The sequence below is a fragment of the Culex quinquefasciatus genome, chromosome 2 (assembly GCF_015732765.1).
Source record: "Culex quinquefasciatus strain JHB chromosome 2, VPISU_Cqui_1.0_pri_paternal, whole genome shotgun sequence".
In the NCBI taxonomy this organism is placed as follows: domain Eukaryota; kingdom Metazoa; phylum Arthropoda; class Insecta; order Diptera; family Culicidae; genus Culex; species Culex quinquefasciatus.
The window spans coordinates 120,824,082-120,844,250 of record NC_051862.1 but is presented as its reverse complement, the minus strand read 5'-3'; the positions used below and the strand labels follow the sequence as shown (position 1 = coordinate 120,844,250).

The following is a 20,169-nucleotide window of genomic DNA, read 5'->3' as shown; positions in this document are numbered from 1 at the left end:
TCAAAACGCCATTTTATGTTTTGATGCGATTTTTTTTTAAATGGTAAGGTAGATTTAAGAAACTTCTTACTATTTCTCCCAAATAGCTAAACTCACTACCTTTCTTTTGCGTCTAAGACAGCTGAAATCGGATGAAATGGCGCAGATATATGATTTTTGGAAAAAAGAGGTTTTTGCGAAAAATGTCGAAAATTGCCATTTTTTAACCACCCTAGCACGATGTAGGTCACCCTAATGGCCAAACAAAAAAATACGGGTCTAATTCAGGGTGGCCACTAGATTTCGATTTTCAATTTCCCGGTTTTTTCCCGGTTTTCTCCCGATACTAGAAGAAGTTTTCCGGAATGTTTTTAAACCAAATTTCAATGTTTTTCAGGCTAACGTTAGTATCAACATACTTTTTTAACGCATAAATTTGTTTCAAAGTTTGAATTCCTTTCAAATATCTTGAGAACAAAGTAAGTAAGTTGTAAACGAAGCCTTTTTATCTGTTTCCAATCCAAACCTCTAATTTTCTTAATGATTGGGATTTTTCATCATCATGCTCTACAGATTTTACAAACTCAAAATAAAAAATAGTTTTTATTTTTTAGAATAACATGAATTATTATTAGAAAGCAGAAAATGGAATTTACAAGAAAAGATTTGCAAGAATACATTGATATCAACATTTATAAAAATTCAAGAAGAAAGATTCTTCATAGAATTATCAATTCCTGTTAATTAATTATTATTTTTTGGCTAATATTATGTGAGTACTTTCTTTTTAAAAGTCTTTTCGCGTCATAAGTCCAAACAAAAATGTATGCACTTTGGCAGCAGTGCAGGAAAAGTGCCAAACAAGTGTAAAAAAATCAGTACCTTGAGACTTTTTTATGGATTTATTAGCTTTGGTAAGTTAATACATACATTGATGGGAAAAAAATAAAATTTGGAATTTTTCGAAAATAATTTTTACTGAAAAAAAGTTCTATAAAACACAAAATGGTATAAATCGTAAAAAAATGACCTTTCTGAGATTTTTTCAACAACTCATAAGGCTGATACAAATTTGATTTAAAGTTTTTGTCGCCCCCCATTTAAGTTGACCCGAAAAATCAGGGGGCAAACAATAATTTTTCAAAAAACATCAAAATGGAAATTTGAGTGCATTCAGCTGAAATCTGTTTAAAGTGCATTCCCTTGCGTTAAGAATCATTTTTAAGCATGTTTAGGTTGATTTAATAGTCTCTTGAATTTTTGAAAATGGTCGATCTTTAGTATCGTAAAAAGTTTTTCTTTGTTGACATTTTTGTTTTCGTCAGATCTTACATTTTTTGAAGACTACTGTTTGCAAAATAACTGAACTAGTGTAAAATGTATTTTGAAAACTTTTTGCATTCAAATGTTGAGACTATGGCTTTTTTATATTTTTTATTAATTTTGTTTTGCACGGATGTGAAAATTTTTTATTGATGCTTGATTAAGACCTGAATTTTAAAGCATTAAAATGTCGTTAAAAATGTATTTCAATGCTAAACTAAATATTGTTGAAAAAAATAATCTTTTTTTTAAAACTTGTACTGGATAGCCAAAACAACGTCGTTTCTTTAAATCAGTTTTTTTAGTCAAGCTTCAAAATAAAATGTATTTCTTTATTTCTTTTAAACTATCTACTTAAAATGTCCATAAATTTAGAGATATTCTTTTTGTAAACCAAATTTTCATTTACTTTTTCATTTCTGCATACACATCCCATATTATTTTTTTAATGTATATTTCTGATGACGGACGAATTGTTTTTGAAACAGAGATTTTTTAAACTGCTCAAAATATACATTCAAAAGATTTTAAAGAACTGTTTTGTTTTTTGATTTAAACATTCTATTTAATAGTACTTTTCAGAAGTTGTAGCTGTTTTCAATAAAGAATAATTCTATTTTAACTCTAAAAAAATGGTTGAGAAAATTCTTAACTGCTTTAATTTTTGAACATTTTTGATCCATGCCTTTGTTGCTGAGATACAGGCAACGAAAAATATTTAAAAGAGTGTATTTTGTGTGACTATTTGAGAGAAAAATCTTGATCTTTAAATTTAAAAAAAAATCCTGATTTGAATTTTATGCAAAACTAATATTTTAGCAAAGAAAGGTCGAATTGACAATATCCAAATTCTAAAACATAAGATCCTTGTAGATAAAAGGAAAACGCTAGTGGTTGGTACCAGCAATGGTTGCCGACAGCTATAAAGTCAACTTCGTTCAAACATAAGATATTTTTACTAACATTTCGAATGTTTTAAATACCAATATGGTAGTTGGCACAATTTGCAAATTTGAAACAAATATTCGTAGAAAAAAAAAACAACAAACTCATAAACGGAGCACTTTACTTCAAATTCTTAAAATTGCTTAACGAATGCAAATCATAGGTTTATCATTTAAATATTTTTTAATTCACCCGTAACTCACTGCACCCTAAATATGGTTGTTAGTTTGTTGCTTCAAATCCATTTGATATTTTTTGTCTCTTAAATATTTAGTTTGGGACATATGCCCGCCATTACGGGGTTTGTCTTCCGGATCACCTGAGACCGCTTGTGGTACTCCCAGGGGTACCTGTATCCCAGGTTGAGAACCACTGCTGTAGATCAAACATATTTAAATAAATGAAAATCGCCAAGTAAAAATATCATAGGATACACCCAAAGTTAAAGATCGAGGGGATAGTCCTCCCGAAAAGAAACGTGAGGAAAGTACTATTTTGCGAGAGTATAGACCTCTCGCGTGTTCATTCGTTCATTGGAACAGTTCATCCTATTGAGTGGCTTATATGGATAAATTACCGCCACTTAATCACCGAACCTTGGTGGCCTATACGGCATAGGCACGGTTCAATATGCCGAAGGTCTTGGGTTCGAGTCTCGGTACCGGTACTTTTTTTTGATAAATGAACTTTTTTTGAAAATGAACCCATGAGTAAAGTACTCTCGGTAATTTTGGGATTTATCCTCTCCGTCCGCACACAGTACCATTTTACTACCGAACCGTGCTCTTTATCCTCTCGTATGCCGATGCCCAGTTCTGGGTGTACAAAAGAAAAATCATCCATAACCAAGAAGCATTTTATACACAATCTATTACACAAATTCAAACATAGTTTTCGCGAAGTCTACATTTAGAATAACAGGAATAATATTCTGTTTGAGAAAAGAACATATTGAGAACATTAAAGAGGCTTTAGTCAATTTTTATATAAACTAAAAATATTTTCCCGGTTTCTCAGTCGAATTCCCGAGTTTTTCCCGGTTTTCTCCCGGTTGATAAAAATCCCGGTTTTTTCCCGAGGTGGCCACCCTGGTCTAATTATTTTGGCCAAGAAAATTTTTAAGCCCGATCGGAGAACTTTTTTTTCGGTTTAGGCTTTTTTCAAATGGAATTGCTGTTTGCCAAATTTAAAAGCTTTTCAACAAAATACATAAACATTTTCGGTAAAATTACTAAAAAGACAGAATTTTGTCAAAAATTTGTTAAAACTAGTTTTGTTCATAAAATTATCGATTCATATTACATTTTGAACTGAATTCGAAGCAAAAGTTTTCTCATTTTATATAAAATTTGTTCTACTGAAAATGCCTTTCAATTCAGAAATTTTGTGAATTATGTTTCCTGTGCTTTGGATAATAATAATATTTATTATTACAAATTTATTTTACCATCTTTTAGAGAAAAATTGTCCAAAGAATCCGAATAAGGAAACCTTTTTCCGATTCGAAATCAAGTTCATTGGGAAAATCATGACACTTCGAGAATATTAAAATAATGCTATTTATCAACATTTTCCCAATTACAACTAACTAAATTTTTTTTATCGAATTTTTTTAAAAAACTCTTAAATCTATCAAAGTCACCCCGTTTTACGGTACTTAAAAGCTTGAAATTTGGAACACGATGCACTATTTTAGATGTTCTGTGTCTGTTCTATCCGAAACTAATCAGAATTATCCAAATGTTGTACAGTAACAAGGCTAAAACCGCTGTCCCAATTCGCCCCATGTGTCCCATTTCACCCAAGATGGCGGTACAGCAAAACAACTGTGAAAGTTAGTGATAGTACAAGTTACCAAATATATACTAATTCAGCTATCCTTATTATTTGCATTTCGTAAAACATTGCAATGAACATTATCTTCAAAAGTGAGTTTTTAATATGCCATGCATTTTTATTTTGTTTGCAACTGCTTCCAACATTCCAGTTAACAATCTTGCGGAGTGTTTGAGTTAAAAAATCTAAGTTAAAAGGTGCGATTTTTAAATAAAATCTTTAAAAAATTTCATAATTTGAAGTTTCTGCAGATTATGATATTTTCAAATATTCCAAGCATGTAAATTATTCAAATATTTCTGATCATACAATAAACTAACATGAAATGAATTTAAGCTGTAATCTGAATAAAAAGCTTGCAAACACTCTGAAGACTTGTTGTGCAAACAACTGATATCGATGATTGTAACGAATCAACCAACACAATCCGGAGCTCAGTCTAATCGTCCGATTTCGAAACTGCTTACTCTCGGACCCCGAAGTGGTCCAAGTCCAGACGACTGTGTAATCGTCAGTTTGGTCAAGTGTGTAAATCGGATGCAATTGCAAACCCTGTGGAATGTAACCGAGATTCCGTTTCTGGTGCAATCTAGATCCAGAATCAGCTTCGATGCATTTGTACCGTCCCGAATCCCGAGGAAAGCTCAAATTTTTATCCCTGAACAGTTTTCAGTTTCTTGTTGGCACACAGTTTTCTCTCCCGGAAAGCTTACAGCAGCAAATTGTAACAATGATGGTTAGTGCCCATGGCAACCATTAAGAGGAGGACCAGCAGCAGCAACACACTTTCATTCTCTTTCTCTTTCCGGAAACGACACTGAATCTCATGCTGCATATGTGCATATCTGCACGCCCTGGGTTAGATTTAATCGAATCTATTCCACAGTCATGCATGGCTTAGCCCAGTCCACGTTGGAGTGTGATGGAGGTCGGTCCTGGATGCTGCCAGCCTGCTCGTGACGGATGGAGCGGTGCCGTTTGTGTTGATGTACTGTGGAACTGGAGACCAGATTTGCAGCCAGATACTGAACCCATCATCGACAACTAACCGCAGGAGCAGCAGCAGTTCCAGCTCTAGAGAGCAGTAATGGGTTTGAGCTTTGGCTCTGGTTTTCAGCATCGGCGTTGTCGTTGGGCTATGCAATGTGGGTGAAAATGGAATGCTAATCAATATCGAATGTTAGCTCTGTAACAGGATTTGGAACAGTTGCCAGAGGCTGCCGAGCGTATTGTGTTGTGGTTTAGCTGTTGTAGCTGTGGGGAAAGGGATGAACATTTGAAATTAATGAAAGTTTTTTTGATATACATACTCTTTTTATACGTGATTTTGGAATCTTCTTCAAATTAATTTTATCTTGAATGGTTTGGGCTATACTTATTATCATGTAAATAAATGCAAAGCAATTGCATAACACAATTAATCAAATTCCCTCTAATGCATTAGTCTCAAATTAGTACCCACCTATTGTGTCATTATCCAGCAATTCACCGATGATCCCTCCCCGGAAGAACTCTCCTCTTTGGGATACAAATTTTCCCATCTTTTGCAGCTCAAAGATCAACAAACACAACTATCAGCACCATTCACACAGGAAAGCCAAACACCGAGCCAAGCTTAAGGCAAAATTAAATCGAATAAGCTGTAATGGTTGTGGTTTTGTCCAGCCAGCAAAGCCTCAGAATCGAATTCTCTTGGACTGGGAGGTATACGGTACAAAACCACTTCTGCCAGGTTGGCCTGAGACTAAACGATGTTGTTCACCTGAGATTTGAGGTCTCTTCTCTGTGCCCAGTGCCTCACTGCAGAACACACTCAGGGGGTGAAAAAAGATACAACATAAAATACGCTGAATTTAGTATAAAATTTTACTGAACGGCTGAATTAACAAAAAATTACCATTTTCAGTTAAATTTAAAAAAAAGAAAAAATATTAGCGTGGTTTGACGTATGCATACAAAATCTTCAAACATTGTCCGATTCAATCGTGATCGTAATGAGGCCTCAAAACAATACCCCAAAATTTGAGAGTAATTGGTGCATCCCCGGATTCCACAAAGCATTTAAATTTTGGTTGGGAATACCAACTTTTACGTTATTTGATTTTTGCATTTTTTTTCTGCCATTGAGAAAAATTGCTAAAACTTTTTTAAAGAAAATAAAAAAAAAGCGATACCGCTCATAATTTTCACAGTTACTTATTTTTGCCTAAGGAATCGAATCAGAGGGAATCTCTGAGGTCGATTTTTGTATTGTCACCCAAAGCATTCTCAAAACAGATCTAAAACGAGATTTTTTTATAATTTAGACCAATTTTGAGCAACCTATATCTTTTGCCAGGAACGAGATAGGACCAAACATTCTTTGGGATTTTTTTTTAATTTTAATCCTATTGTATCAGTTTTTCAATTGGCCGAAAAATGAAAACAACAAAAAATAATTCGTACCCAAATTGTAGGAGGTTGTTTTTGGCATGGTGTAAACAGAAAATAGCTGTACTTTAATAAAAAAAATATTCGCAAAAAATATTCAAACAAATATTACTTTTTGTAAGACAAATTTATAAGTATTAGAGCAAAGATTCATAAAAAGAACATAACATCGTTCAAAAGTCCAAAGAATGTTTATTTTAGTTTTAAGTTAGGATTAGTTGTTAAAACATTTTTTTTTCTTTTTTACCCAAATGTATTCAATTCTATGCAAAAATGTAAAACAATTTGAAGTTAATAAATGAATGTGACCGTGGTGTAGGGGTAAGCGTGATTGCCTCTCACCCAGTCGGCCTGGGTTCGAACCCAGACGGTCCCGGTGGCATTTTTCGAGACGAGATTTGTCTGATCACGCCTTCCGTCGGAAGGGAAGTAAATGTTGGACCCGGACTAACCTAATGGTTAGGTCGTTAGCTCAGTCCAGGTGTAGGAGTCGTCTCCCTGGGTCCTGTCTCGGTGGAGTCGCTGGTAGGCAGTTGGACTAACAATCCAAATGTCGTCAGTTCGAATCCCGGGGCGGATGGAAGCTAGGGTGTAAAAAGAGGTTTGCAATTGCCTCAACAATCAAGCCTTCGAACACCTAGTTTCGAGTAGGAATCTCGCAATCGAGAACGCCAAGGCAATGCTGTAGAGCGAATAATTTGATTTTTTGAAATGAATGTGGACAGTTAATAAAAAAAAAAAAACAAAAAATACAACAAAGATGAAGAGCATTAAGCCTTACCACTTAGCATGTTAAAGAAATGTAATTATTATTAGAAAGTTCAATAAAGACATATTTAATTTCAAAAAATTCTCTCAAAATTCAAGCTATTATTTTTTTATGTTCCTCAAATTTGAAATGCTAAACCTAATATAATTAATTTTCATTATCCATTGATTGTTACGAATTTTGACGTATTTTTTTGTAACTTCGTTGACAATCTACAACCTGTCATTCTTGAATGATGAAAAGACCTAATTTTAATCGTCAAAAATAACAGTACTGAAAAGCACTTTTCAGCGTTCGTTGTGTATAATAAAGTTCAATATTTCAGCACTTGTAAAGAAACGTTCAACTTTTCAGCAATTATACCGAAAAATTATACATTTCGATAATGCTATGGAGTTTGACACTTATCTTGACGGAAATTTTTGCTCAGCCATCTTAAATGTCTTAGAAGAATCGTGTACACTCAACCCCCGGTGGTTGGTCACTTTTTCGTTGGACACTTTTTTAGTTTGTTCCTCGTTGGTTGATCAAAGTCAAACTAAAAAGTGACAAACTGTCACTTTTTACACTGCGCTCACGCACACTATCAAAACAAACGTTTGGTAGTGTGTGTGAACCCCGTGTAAAAGGGGTGTCAAACTAAAAAGTGACTCCGTTCGTTTGACAACAGTTGGTGTCAAACCATCGGGGTTTGAGTGTATTATAATTAAAATGATAACATTTTTGTCTTACATCTATGTGGTTCAAAATATGACACTTAAAAAATTAAAAATCAAAAATATGTAAAAACCTATACCTTTCTTTAGTAAGAAAGGCAAAAATGTCATAACATTCAAAAATACAAGCCAGAATATATACATTTCAATGAGAAAATTGTTTAAAAATGCATTATATATTCGTACGGTTGATTTGCAATGCCCGTTGACGTAGAATTTGCAAAATAGTTCCATCAGTCAAAATGCTTGTGCGCCCTTTTCAAATTTTTCTCCAGAATAATCTTAAAAGCTACCTATCTGCTCAGTATTGAAGGAAATATCATTATCCTTCTAATGTTTTTATCAACCAATGAAAAATAAACAAATAAAAATATATATTTTAAGGTTTGGATCAATATAATATGGCAAAAATATACAACGATTAATCTGAACTGATCAGATAAGCCGTGCTCAAAATGCTTAAAATGGAGATTTATGAAGATTTAAACGATTTTTTCTATAAAACTGTTGAATTTTTCTCATGACAACTACTCGATGCTATTAGCATATCCTTTCAATTACTTTTTTTAATTATAGTGGACACTCTCGATGTCGATATTGAAGGGACCATCGAGTGCGGGGAATATCAAATTATAGAACGAAATATAAAACTAACTAACGAATAAATTGTCCAATGAAATTTAAAATATAAATTCAACAGAAGTTTTTTTTTTAAACAGGTTGGAATCAAGTATAAACTTGTCTTTTTACGCAAACTGAGTGCACAGCAGACCAGAGTCAATATGGGTAATTCTCTACCAACTCACACGAAATCGGGAAAAGTTGCCCCGACCCCTCTTCGATTTGCGTGAAACTTTGTCCTAAGGGGTAACTTTTGTCCCTGATCACGAATCCGAGGTCCGTTTTTGATATCTCGTGACGGAGGGGGCGACCCTTCCATTTTGAACATGCGAAAAAGAGGTGTTTTTCAATAATTTGCAGCCTGAAACGGTGATGAGATAGAAATTTGGTGTCAAAGGGACTTTTATGTAAAATTAGACGCCCGATTTGATGGCGTACTCAGAATTCCGAAAAACGTATTTTCATCGAAAAACACACTAAAAAGTTTTAAAATCCTCCCATTTTCCGTTACTCGACTGTAAAAATTTTGGACCATGTCATTTTATGGGAAATTTAATGTACTTTTCGAATCTACATTGTCCCAGAAGGGTCATTTTTCATTTAGAACAAAATTTTTCATTTTAAAATTTCGTGTTTTTCTAACTTTGCAGGGTTATTTTTAGAGTGTAACAATGTTCTACAAAGTTGTAGAGCAGACAATTACAAAAATTTTGATATATAGACATTAGGGTTTGCTTATAAACATCACAAGTTATCGCGATTTTACGAAAAAAGTTTTGAAAAAGTTACTTTTGCGTTTCTCTTTGTTTCGTCGTCCGTGTCTGTCGCGGGTGACCATGAACGGCCATGATCGATGACGACCAACTTTTTTAAAACTTTTTTTCGTAAAATCGTGATAACTTGTGATGTTTATAAGCAAACCCCTTATGTATATATATCAAAATTTTTGTAATTGTCTGCTCTACAACTTTGTAGAACATTGTTACACTCTAAAAATAACCCTGCAAAGTTAGAAAAACACGAAATTTTAAAATGAAAAATTTTGTTCTAAATGAAAAATGACCCTTCTGGGACAATGTAGATTCGAAAAGTACATTAAATTTCCCATAAAATGACATGTTCCAAAATTTTTACAGTCGAGTAACGGAAAATGGGAGAATTTTTAAAACTTTTTAGTGTTTTTTCGATGAAAATACGTTTTTCGAATTCTGAGTACGCCATCAAATCGGGCGTCTAATTTTACATAAAAGTCCCTTTGACACCAAATTTCTATCTCATCACCGTTTTAGGCTGCAAATTATTGAAAACACCTCTTTTTCGCATGTTCAAAATGGAAGGGGTCGTACCGCCCCTCCGTCACGAGATATCAAAAAACGGACCTCGGATTCGTGATCAGGGACAAAAGTTACCCCTTAGGACAAAGTTTCACGCAAATCGAAGAGGGGTCGGGGCAACTGCTGTGTGAGTTGGCGGAGAATTACCCATATGATAAATGAAATCTAACCGTCCACAGATCAATCATCCCGAAGGCTGTGAAGTGAACCGTGTCGGTTCGGTTGTGGATTGGATGGGTTTTCGAAATCACCGCCGTGGCAGGCAGCTCAACAAGGTGCATTTCGTCGCCATTTGGCCGATGATGGCAAGATCACGCGCCCGCCGTCAGCCTCAGCACTGGAGAAGTGTGGTCAATTGGGGCATGTTAAGTAGATTTAACCTTAAAAGGCACAGAGCACATTTAGTTGGCAATTACCTACCTCTTTTGCCTATCGGAGGAGGCTCGAGAGCTGTTTGCTGTTCATTCATGGCATTTTCGTTTATTTATTGGGCCTATTATAGATTCGCAACTGCAATCAGCGCATAGATGCAAAGCATGAATGAAATTTACGCCTGATGGAGGTAAAATGAGACCAATTACGGTTTCAAAAGCTCATCATTGCTGATTAGTTGCGACGAAGGATATATCAACTTAAAGGTTATCGTTTTCCCCAACTGCCATAAAAAGCTCACATTTCTGTTCCTTTCAGTGTTCATTTAAACTTTATTATGATCTTTTGATTACTTTAATTTGCCCTTCCCAAAACGACAAAAGAGTGAAACTTTTCCCTTCCAAAAATGTGAATGCAAAAAAAAACACATTTCCCTCTTCTTTTGCCAAAAATGTGCCCCAGCGTAATATTAATAATTCAAATTATTCATTTCCATTTTCCTGGCTCTTCGCCATCATCACATCGCATCGCGTCGGAAACGGACATCTCCGACCCCGTGACAACCTTGGGCGCCCCCCTTCCACAGTTCCCCTGGCACCGATCATAATTCCCGAGGATTGTTCCGCCGAAAACAACTCGGTAACTGTTGCATGGCAGCCGCCGAGTCACTCCTTTGTGCAGGGTTACGTCCTGGAGCTGGACGACGGCAGTGGTGGCGAATTTAGGGTAAGTGTGAGTAAATATACTTAGGTTGCGGTTTCTGGGTAGTAAATCATCCACGGGGTCGGGATCCCGGGTCTTTACCCGTGGGGCACTTGTTGGCACTACTGCGCTGGCCTTGCCAAAATCCTTCCCTGAAGCGACCAAGGCAATGGTGCCAAATTGCGTTGCCTTGATAACGTGTGTAATTATCATACAATTATGACTCATTTTGAGAAATTACTGGGAGTAAATTGTCCAATTTGCTGTAAGTAGCTTCAACTTGTGATATACATTGTAATGTTAATTAATCTGATGGATATACAGCCTCAACAGTTTCACAAGCATGATTCCTGAGTATTTATGTTCGAAATTTGAACTGTTATTTTTTGGCTTGAAATGCACTAAAATGTTCTTCCATCAATTGGATCAGTAGGGTGTAATATGGTTGTATGGAAAAAAATAAAGTTGTCCAAATTTAGCGAGCACAGCAATTTTTCAGTTCCTTTTGGGGTCCTAAACAACTCCCCAAAGTTTGGGAACGATTGGTTTAGTCCTCACTTTGCGCAAAGCGATTCAATTTTCCATATAAATTTGTATGGGACAAACAATTTTTTTGGATTTCGATATTTATAAAACCCACGTTTCACGCTGTACTAAAACCGGATTCATATTCGGATGCTCCGAAAGATGCTCTACAACTTTCCCGAAGAGAGTATGGTGCTAACTTGCTCTTATAAAAAGATACAGTGTGTTCAAAACTCGTCTAAAACGTGTTTTTTGCTCGAAAATCACGTTTTAGACGAGTTTTGAGGACGCTGTATCTTCTTTCAGGGACATGCTAGCACCATACTCTTTTCGGGAAAGTTGTAGAGCATCCGAATATGAATCCGGATTTAGTACAGCTTGAAACGTGAATTTTTTAAATATCAAAATTAAAAAAAATGGTTTTTCCCATACAAATTTATATGGAAAATTGAATCGCTTTGCGCAAAGTGAGGACTAAACCAATCGTTCCCAAACTTTGGGGAGTTGTTTAGGACCCCAAAAGGAACTGAAAAAGTGCTGTGCTGGAAAATCGATTTTGATATTACACCCTATTGGATCAGCCTCATTGAGCTTAATTCTTACAAAGCATAACCTAAACGTGAACGTGAACGTGAACGGAGCCTACGTTGATCTTAACTTTAACGTCAACGGAGCACGTTAATTAACGTCGTTAATTAACGCGTTGATTAACGCGTGAGGTAATTTGTCCAAAGTGGCCACCGGATCCGGCAACCCGGAACATCCGTCAAGCATGTTTTTTTTTTTTAGTTTTTGTCATTCAATTGACATTTGAGCCAATGTTATGAAACGTTGTTTGTAGTGCATAGGTATACTGACTACATTGGGTCAGTTCAGAGTATCTGTATCCACTCCGGAACCGATTCCATGGTACCACGCAAATGGTTCCGATGATTGTGATATTCAATAGTCGACCTGTTGCTTATCAAACTAAAATCATTAATCATCTATTATCATGCCGGTGTTCTTTGACCCGATTGGACAACTCCGGAACCGGTTACCGGTTGCACCGGAGGAAGTTACGGTTTTCCGGGTTGCCGGAACCGGTGGCCACTTTGGACAAATTACCTCACCGGGAACTTATAGTCACAGTTAATGTCCGTAAATTGCAACTGGAAGTAACCCGCTAGATGTTACCGTTTGGAAGATACCTCAAAGTTGGGGATTAACGCGTTAATCAACGCGTTATTTAACGTGTTCCGTTGACGTTAAAGTTAAGATCAACGTAGGCTCCGTTCGCGTTCACGTTAATTTTAACGATTAACGGGCGCGTTAACGTTAATTAACGCTTAACAGCACTGGATGTGATTTTGAAGCGAACGTTCTCTCGCGTTTGTTTACCAACATTCAACGCTGTTATCTTTTGCGCAGTATGCTTACAAGACGACATTAAGGGCTCATTTTTTCAATATCTTCAGTGTCGTGCTACCCTGTCGCATGTGCATTTTGGGCCAAATTGAGTTAAGAACGCCATTTTGTCTTTGGTCTTCACAGATCCCCAAAATTCTATTTCAATCCTGAGGTATTCAATAAAAATCGAAAAAAAAAACTCCGTGCATTGTTGTCACTCTTAATATGAATGAAATGTCAATCTTGTCGTGCTATATTGACACACTCTGAAAATTGATGTAAGTGCAACAAAGGGCAAAGTGATTTCAAGTCAGAACGTGTTTGACACAAGTACGTTCTCGAATATCGTAACCATTAGTAATTATAACTTGGGACTCCAGCAACCAAATTCAACCAAACTTTAATATAATGCACAGAATGGTAAACCAAACAAAAAGTGTTTGTTATTGTTTGCATTGTGTGCTCAATTTTTTGATTATTCAAGGTCAAACATAAAAACGCATTTCTCTAGAAACGTCAAAAAGAGACATGCGGCAAGATAGCATGTCAAATGATCTATCAAGTAGGCGGTACAGCTTATCCGACAAATTATTAAAAACATAACAAATTAAATGGCAATTTATTATATCAAATTTGCAACTCGAAATCTTCAATCTTACATGGAATTTCTTAAGAATTCCAATTATGTGAAAAAAATAAATTTGAGAAATTTTCTGTTAGAATTACACATTCTCATTTCTTAAAATCACAACGTTTTTAATACTGAAATCATTGTTTTGATGAAATTTCTGTTTGAGAAAATGGCCTAATGTGCTGTAAATCAATATATCGTAGAAAATGGATGGATTAGGAAAATATTTGCTAAGCAACTTTCCAATAATATATTCAAATTACAATGAGGTTTAAATTGAATTTAATGTTAAAAACTCTCAGCAATCGAGTGCAGTTGTCATTTTCGCTGTAAGTGCTCATCCAAGGGGTTGAAAATACATTTTAAAACTTCAAAAGCAAAATTTTAATATCAGGCAACACTGTACGTAAATTTTGAGTATTCCATTGGATTCTACGTAAAAGTTGCCATTATGTTAAGTTTTCAATAGGGTAATTCTCTACCAACTCAAACGAAATCCGGGAAAGTTGCCCGACCTCTCTTTGATTTGCGTGAAACTTTGTCCTAAGGGGTAGCTTTTGTCCCTGATCACGGATTGGAAGTCCTTTTTTTATTTCTCGTGACGGATGGGTGGTACAACCCCTTCCATTTTTGAACATGCGAAAAATACATGTTTTTCAGTAATTGGCAGCCTTAAAAGGTGATGAGATGAAAATTTTGTGTCAAAGGGGCTTTTATGTGAAATTGGACGCCTGATTTGATGCCGTACTCAAAATTTCGGAAAAAACGTATTTTTTTTAATCTGGCATTTTTTTATTACTTAACCATAAACAATTGGCAATTTGGACATGCCAATTTAAGGGAAATTTAATATTCTTTACGGATTCGTGATCAGTAGGGTGATCCAAATTCGGGTTTTCTCGACGCTATCCGAGGGAGGGGTTCCCGTGGTCAAAATGAGCTCAAATTTGGAATTTAGCTTAGTGATGGACCAATCTTTGATTTCAGGGGGTAGCCCCGAGAAAACCCGGATTTGGACCACCCTAGTGATCATTGCCAGAATTTACGCCTTAGGACAAAGTTTCACGCAAATCGAAGAGGGGTCGGGGCAACTGCTGTGTGAGTAGGCTGAGAATGACCCCTTGGGAAAATAACCTAAAATTGAGGTTTTTTCTAAAATCTCAAAAAAGGGGGGCGCTACTGGTGCGTGGATTGACCAAATGTCACCAAACTTGGGATTCTTGGTTTTTGAGGCAAACACAACCCCCATGCCAAATATGAGCAGTTCACTTGGGAAGGAATGAACCATAGACAAACAAACCCTGTAAGTTTCAACTAAATCGGGGCATCCTCTATACGACCTCTAGAACAAACCAAGCAAAATGCCTCATGCAATTTTTGATAGGTTTGTTTTTTTAGAACAGGTTTTTATAAAATTTGCCGAAATAAGTACATATCTCCGTGATTTTAGTACATGAAAAACGTAAAATTGTTATAATCTTGGGCAACTTCACGCCCCTACCAAGTGAAAGTAAAGCCCAACGGTTGCTGCGTTGTCACTCAAACTCTGAAGCTCTGCGGTTCTTCTTCTTCATCCAGGTTCACACCGCAATGTGGGTGGACCACTTCCGCTTTCCTTTTGATGCCGTTGGAATGACTGTCAGTGGGTTCCAACGCCAGAGAGGATATTTTACAGTGATGCTATGATTTTGAAAACTTACAATTTGCTGATCTTGCATCTATATTTCATTTGAAACAAATTTAGTGTATTATTTTCAAATCAATTTGAAAGTTTATCAACTTGTTTTTTAGCAAATTAGAATTTTTTATTAATCCTGGTACCACTGTTCATAAATATATGAACAGAGAATTTCCCCGGGCTGGACTAAGTAGATGAGACCTGTTTCCTTTGGGGAAATATTTTATGACAGGTTCAGTGAAAATTGTTATTCTTCTGCTGGTCTTCGTGGCTCTTTCGGTCGACGGAGAGGAGTGGGAGTGATGAAATTTTTGGACACAGCGCAAACATCCGAGGCCACCGAGGAGTCATTCGTTGGTGCTGCTGACAAGAGTGTCTGACGTGGCTCTCTTCTTTATGCTTAAACAGTCAGTGTGGTGCGAGGAAGATTAACTAAACTTGCCACAGTTTTGCCAGGCAAAAATCAACAGCAACAGGGTGGGGGTGGTTATAATAACTCCTCCTTCTGACCAGGTGGGCGGTGTGGGCAAAAGCATGCTCAAATATTTATGAAGAATGTCTGCTCTGGAGGCTTTGCGGATAACCCATCAAACTTGGTCGGATTTGCCAGTTTGACACTATACAGGAAAGTTGTGAACAGCGTTTGTCGCTTTTATTTTTGGGGGGAACTACTTAAGTCTGTGTTCTCGGGTTTCCGGAGCAAAATGATATTTCCGTATTTGAGAGACATTGTTCCCAAAGTATGTAGCTAAACAGAATGGTGTTTGGGTAATTCTCTACCAACTCACACGAAATCGGAAAAAGTTGCCCCGACCCCTCTTCGATTTGCGTGAAACTTTGTCCTAAGGGGTAACTTTTGTTCCTGATCACGAATCCGTTTTTTGATATCTTGTGACGGAGGGGCGGTACGACCCCTTCCATTTTTGAACATGCGAAAAAAGAGGTGTTTTTCAATAATTTGCAGCCTGAAACGGTGATGAGATAGAAATTTGGTGTCAAAGGGACTTTTATGTAAAATTAGACGACCGATTTGATCGCGTACTCAGAATTCCGAAAAAACGTATTTTTCATCGAAAAAGACACTAAAAAAGTTTTAAAAATTCTCCCATTTTTCGTTACTCGACTGTAAAAAATTTTGGAACATGTCATTTTATAGGAAATTAAATGTTCTTTTCGAATCTACATTGACCCAGAAGGGTCATTTTTTCATTTAGAACAAAAATTTTCATTTTAAAATTTTGTGTTTTTTCTAACTTTGCAGGGTTATTTTTTAGAGTGTAACAATGTTCTACAAAGTTGTAGAGCAGACAATTACAAAAATTTTGATATATTGACATAAGGGGTTTGCTCATAAACATCACGAGTTATCGCGATTTTACGAAAACAAGTTTTGAAAAAGTTACTTTTTGCGTTTCTCTTTGTTTCGTCGTCCTTGTCTGTCGCGGGTGACCATGAACGGCCATGATCAACAACGACCAACTTTTTCAAAACATTTTTTCGTAAAATCGCTATAACTCTTGATGTTTTTAAGCAAACCTCTTATGTCTATATATCAAAATTTTTGTAATTGTCTGCTCTACAACTTTGTAGAACATTGTTACACTCTAAAAAATAACCCTGCAAAGTTAGAAAAAAACACGAAATTTTAAAATGAAAAATTTTGTTCTAAATGAAAAAATGACCCTTCTGGGTCAATGTAGATTCGAAAAGTGCATTAAATTTCCCATTAAATGACATGTTCCAAATTTTTTTACAGTCGAGTAACGGAAAATGGGAGAATTTTTAAAACTTTTTTAGTGTTTTTTTCGATAAAAATACGTTTTTTCGGAATTCTGAGAACGCCATCAAATAGGGCGTCTAATTTTACATAAAAGTCCCTTTGACACCAAATTTCTATCTCATCACCGTTTCAGGCTGCAAATTATTGAAAAACACCTCTTTTTTCGCATGTTCAAAAATGGAAGGGGTCGTACCGCCCCTCCGTCACGAGATATCAAAAAACGGACCTCGGATTCGTGATCAGGGACAAAAGTTACCCCTTAGGACAAAGTTTCACGCAAATCGAAGAGGGGTCGGGGCAACTGCTGTGTGAGTTGGCGGAGAATTACCCGTTTATGACATGGAATGAAATTTGATTGTAAAATTGATGTAAAATTTCAAACCTGGTTTGATGGGGATTCAATATTATCAAGGATTTTCATCAAAACAGGTAAAAACGCAGTTTTAAACCTGTTCCATTTGCTGTTTCTCCACTGTAAAATAATATGAGACATTAGGGTGTAATATCAAAATCGATTTTCCAGCACAGCACTTTTTCAGTTCCTTTTGGGGTCCTAAACAACTCCCCAAAATTTGGGACCGATTGGTTTAGTCCTCACTTTGCGCAAAGCGATTCAATTTTCCATATAAATTTGTATGGGGAAAACCATTTTTTTGGATTTTTATATTTAATAATTCGACGTTTCATGCCATATCAAAATCGGACTCATATTCGGATGCTCTGGAAGGTGCTCTACAACTTTGCCGAAGAGAGTATGGTGCTAACTTGCTCCTGAAAGAAGATATAGCGCCCTCAAAACTCGTCTAAAACGTGATTTTCGAGCAAAAAACACGTTTTAGACTAGTTTTGAACACGCTGTATCTTTTTTAAGGGGCAAGCTAGCACCATACTCTCTTCTGGAAAGTTGTAGAGCAGATTCCAGAGCATCCGAATATGAGTCCGGTTTTGTTATAGCATGAAACGTGGATTTAATAAATATCAAATTCCAAAAAAATGGTTTTCTCCATACAAATTTATATGGAAAATTTAATCGCTTTGCGCAAAGTGAGGACTAAACCAATCGGTCCCAAACTTTAGAGAGTTGTTGAGGAACCCAATAGGAACTGAAAAAGTGCTGTGCTCACTAAATTTGGACAACTTTATTTTTTTCCATACAACCATATTACACCCTAATGAGACATACTATTTTTTGAGAAATTAACTGTAAAATCAGCTTAAATTTCAATAAATCAAAGGGATATTGAAGACTCTTTTGTAAATTTGTTAAATTCTGAAAGATCATTTTGAATTTTGATCAAAGTTGAGAACAACAATTACGTTCATTATAATGAGGATATTCCAAACACAAGTCGCACTTCACTTGAACCCCCCGCCAGCAATCTACAAAATTGCTTTGAAGAATCACACTTAATTGTCAAACAGCATTTCCGCTCCGTTGACAGCTCGGTCTGGCAATAATACAATGCAAGTACACGATGTGAATAAATATAAAGATAATCTTATTCCCCAACAACAGCAACAACACCAGAGAGTCGTGTGGATTTGGAGCCAAAAGTTGCTTCAGAATTTTAACCACGACAAAGTTCCTGTTTCCTCTGCTCTTCTGTTCGCCAGTGAAAAAAGGATCTCCTTTACATTTTTATGTCTTTCTCCCCTTTTTATGCTACCCAGAATCAGCAGCAGCAGCATAACATCATCCCCTTACTAACATTTTGCTGTATTTTTCTTCATTCTTTTTCGTTATTTCCGCCTGGAAATGCGCCCTCCGACAACGGTTTTTCCTCTCCATTGCTGTGGAAAATGCGCCACCCCCCACCCCCAACCCAACACAGGAAGTGTACTGCGGAAAGGAGACAATCTGCACCGTCGACGGGCTGCACTTCAACTCGATGTACAACGCGCGCGTGAAGGCCTTCAACAGCACCGGCGAGGGCGAATACTCGGAGCTCGTTGGCCTGCAGACGGCGGAAGGTGAGTGGCGCTTTAATTTTTTCATATCGTTTTTTTTTCCCCGCGCGTAGTTACGCAAAACACGTGGATGCATTTTCATATTTGTTTGTTTGCATTTGGGTTCCAACAGTGAGTTTTTTTTTATAAAGGGAAAACAACATTCTAGAATTGGGTCCTAAAATGAAGCTTAGATTGCTGATATTATTGTTTACAGCGATAAAGCTTATTTTTCTTAGTACAATGACCCTTTGTTCAACAACAAAGAGTTTAAAATGGATTTTTAAATCAATTTTGAAAAATTAACCTCGCGATCCTTCTTGACAGAAAAGCTCCTACTTGACAGCTCGTGCCAAGGGGACCATAGTTGATCCATCGAAAAAATGTTGTCTTGTCAAAAAAATTGTTGCGTTAAAATGAAAAAAAGTGTTCAGAAATGGTTTTTAACCGTGTTTTTTACCGTTTTACATAAAATTTACATAGGGCTTTAGTACCCAATTTGTGCTTGTTGAGTTTATATCATTTACGAGACTGCTTTGAGTGTATGTTATCCACTTTCTGGTGAAAACAGCTCACCTGGTGTAATGAGTGATAATGTTGACATGGAGGGGAGCTTGAAGAAGATTCTTCATGTTTTAGTATTGTACCACATGAAAGTCATTGCTGATCTCTGAAAATCATAAAATTCAATGCATTTCTTTAAAAAAATACATTACTGTTCAGCACAGAGCGAACGGTGCCGGGATCGAAGGGCTTTCCTTGCTACACCTTGTGTAGCACCGGTTAAGCACACGCACACACACACGGTCTATCCACGGTGACCGAGGGCTTGGGTCGCCACAAGCCCTTCTTCGTCCGCAGACCACAAATCTTCAGCGCTGGCCGCTCTTGCCACCTTTCGCCAGGTCGGTCAAGATGCACCACAATCCCCAAGAGCAAAGCGATTTGCCTCCAAATCGGCTAAGTCCCGATTTCTAGGGCACTTAGCGAATTCACGCGCGATCGAACCGTTCGGACACAGCAAAGAAAAAACGGCTAAGTATCGCGGGTCAACAAACTTTATTCCGAGAGAAAACGCGGCGTGTAAGGGCACAAACTGGTGTGTACGCGGTGATCGTTTATTCCGAACTGATCTCAAGTACAATTTCTCTCCCCTTTTTACTCCCTTCCGTACAGCTATCTGCTGTATCTC

General features: G+C 36.6%; 1 protein-coding gene across 2 annotated transcripts in view; it reads left to right on the top strand.

Annotated features, from left to right (window-relative positions):
* The window catches only part of LOC6038598 (E3 ubiquitin-protein ligase TRIM9), a 196,693-nt gene that overhangs the window by 166,015 nt on the left and 10,509 nt on the right, over window positions 1-20,169 (top strand). For both annotated transcript variants that reach the window (XM_038250895.1, XM_038250894.1), the window contains 2 exons: window positions 10,912-11,051; window positions 18,863-19,001. In XM_038250895.1, the coding sequence (XP_038106823.1) occupies window positions 10,912-11,051; window positions 18,863-19,001 (279 nt within the window). The remainder of the gene's footprint in view (window positions 1-10,911; window positions 11,052-18,862; window positions 19,002-20,169) is intronic.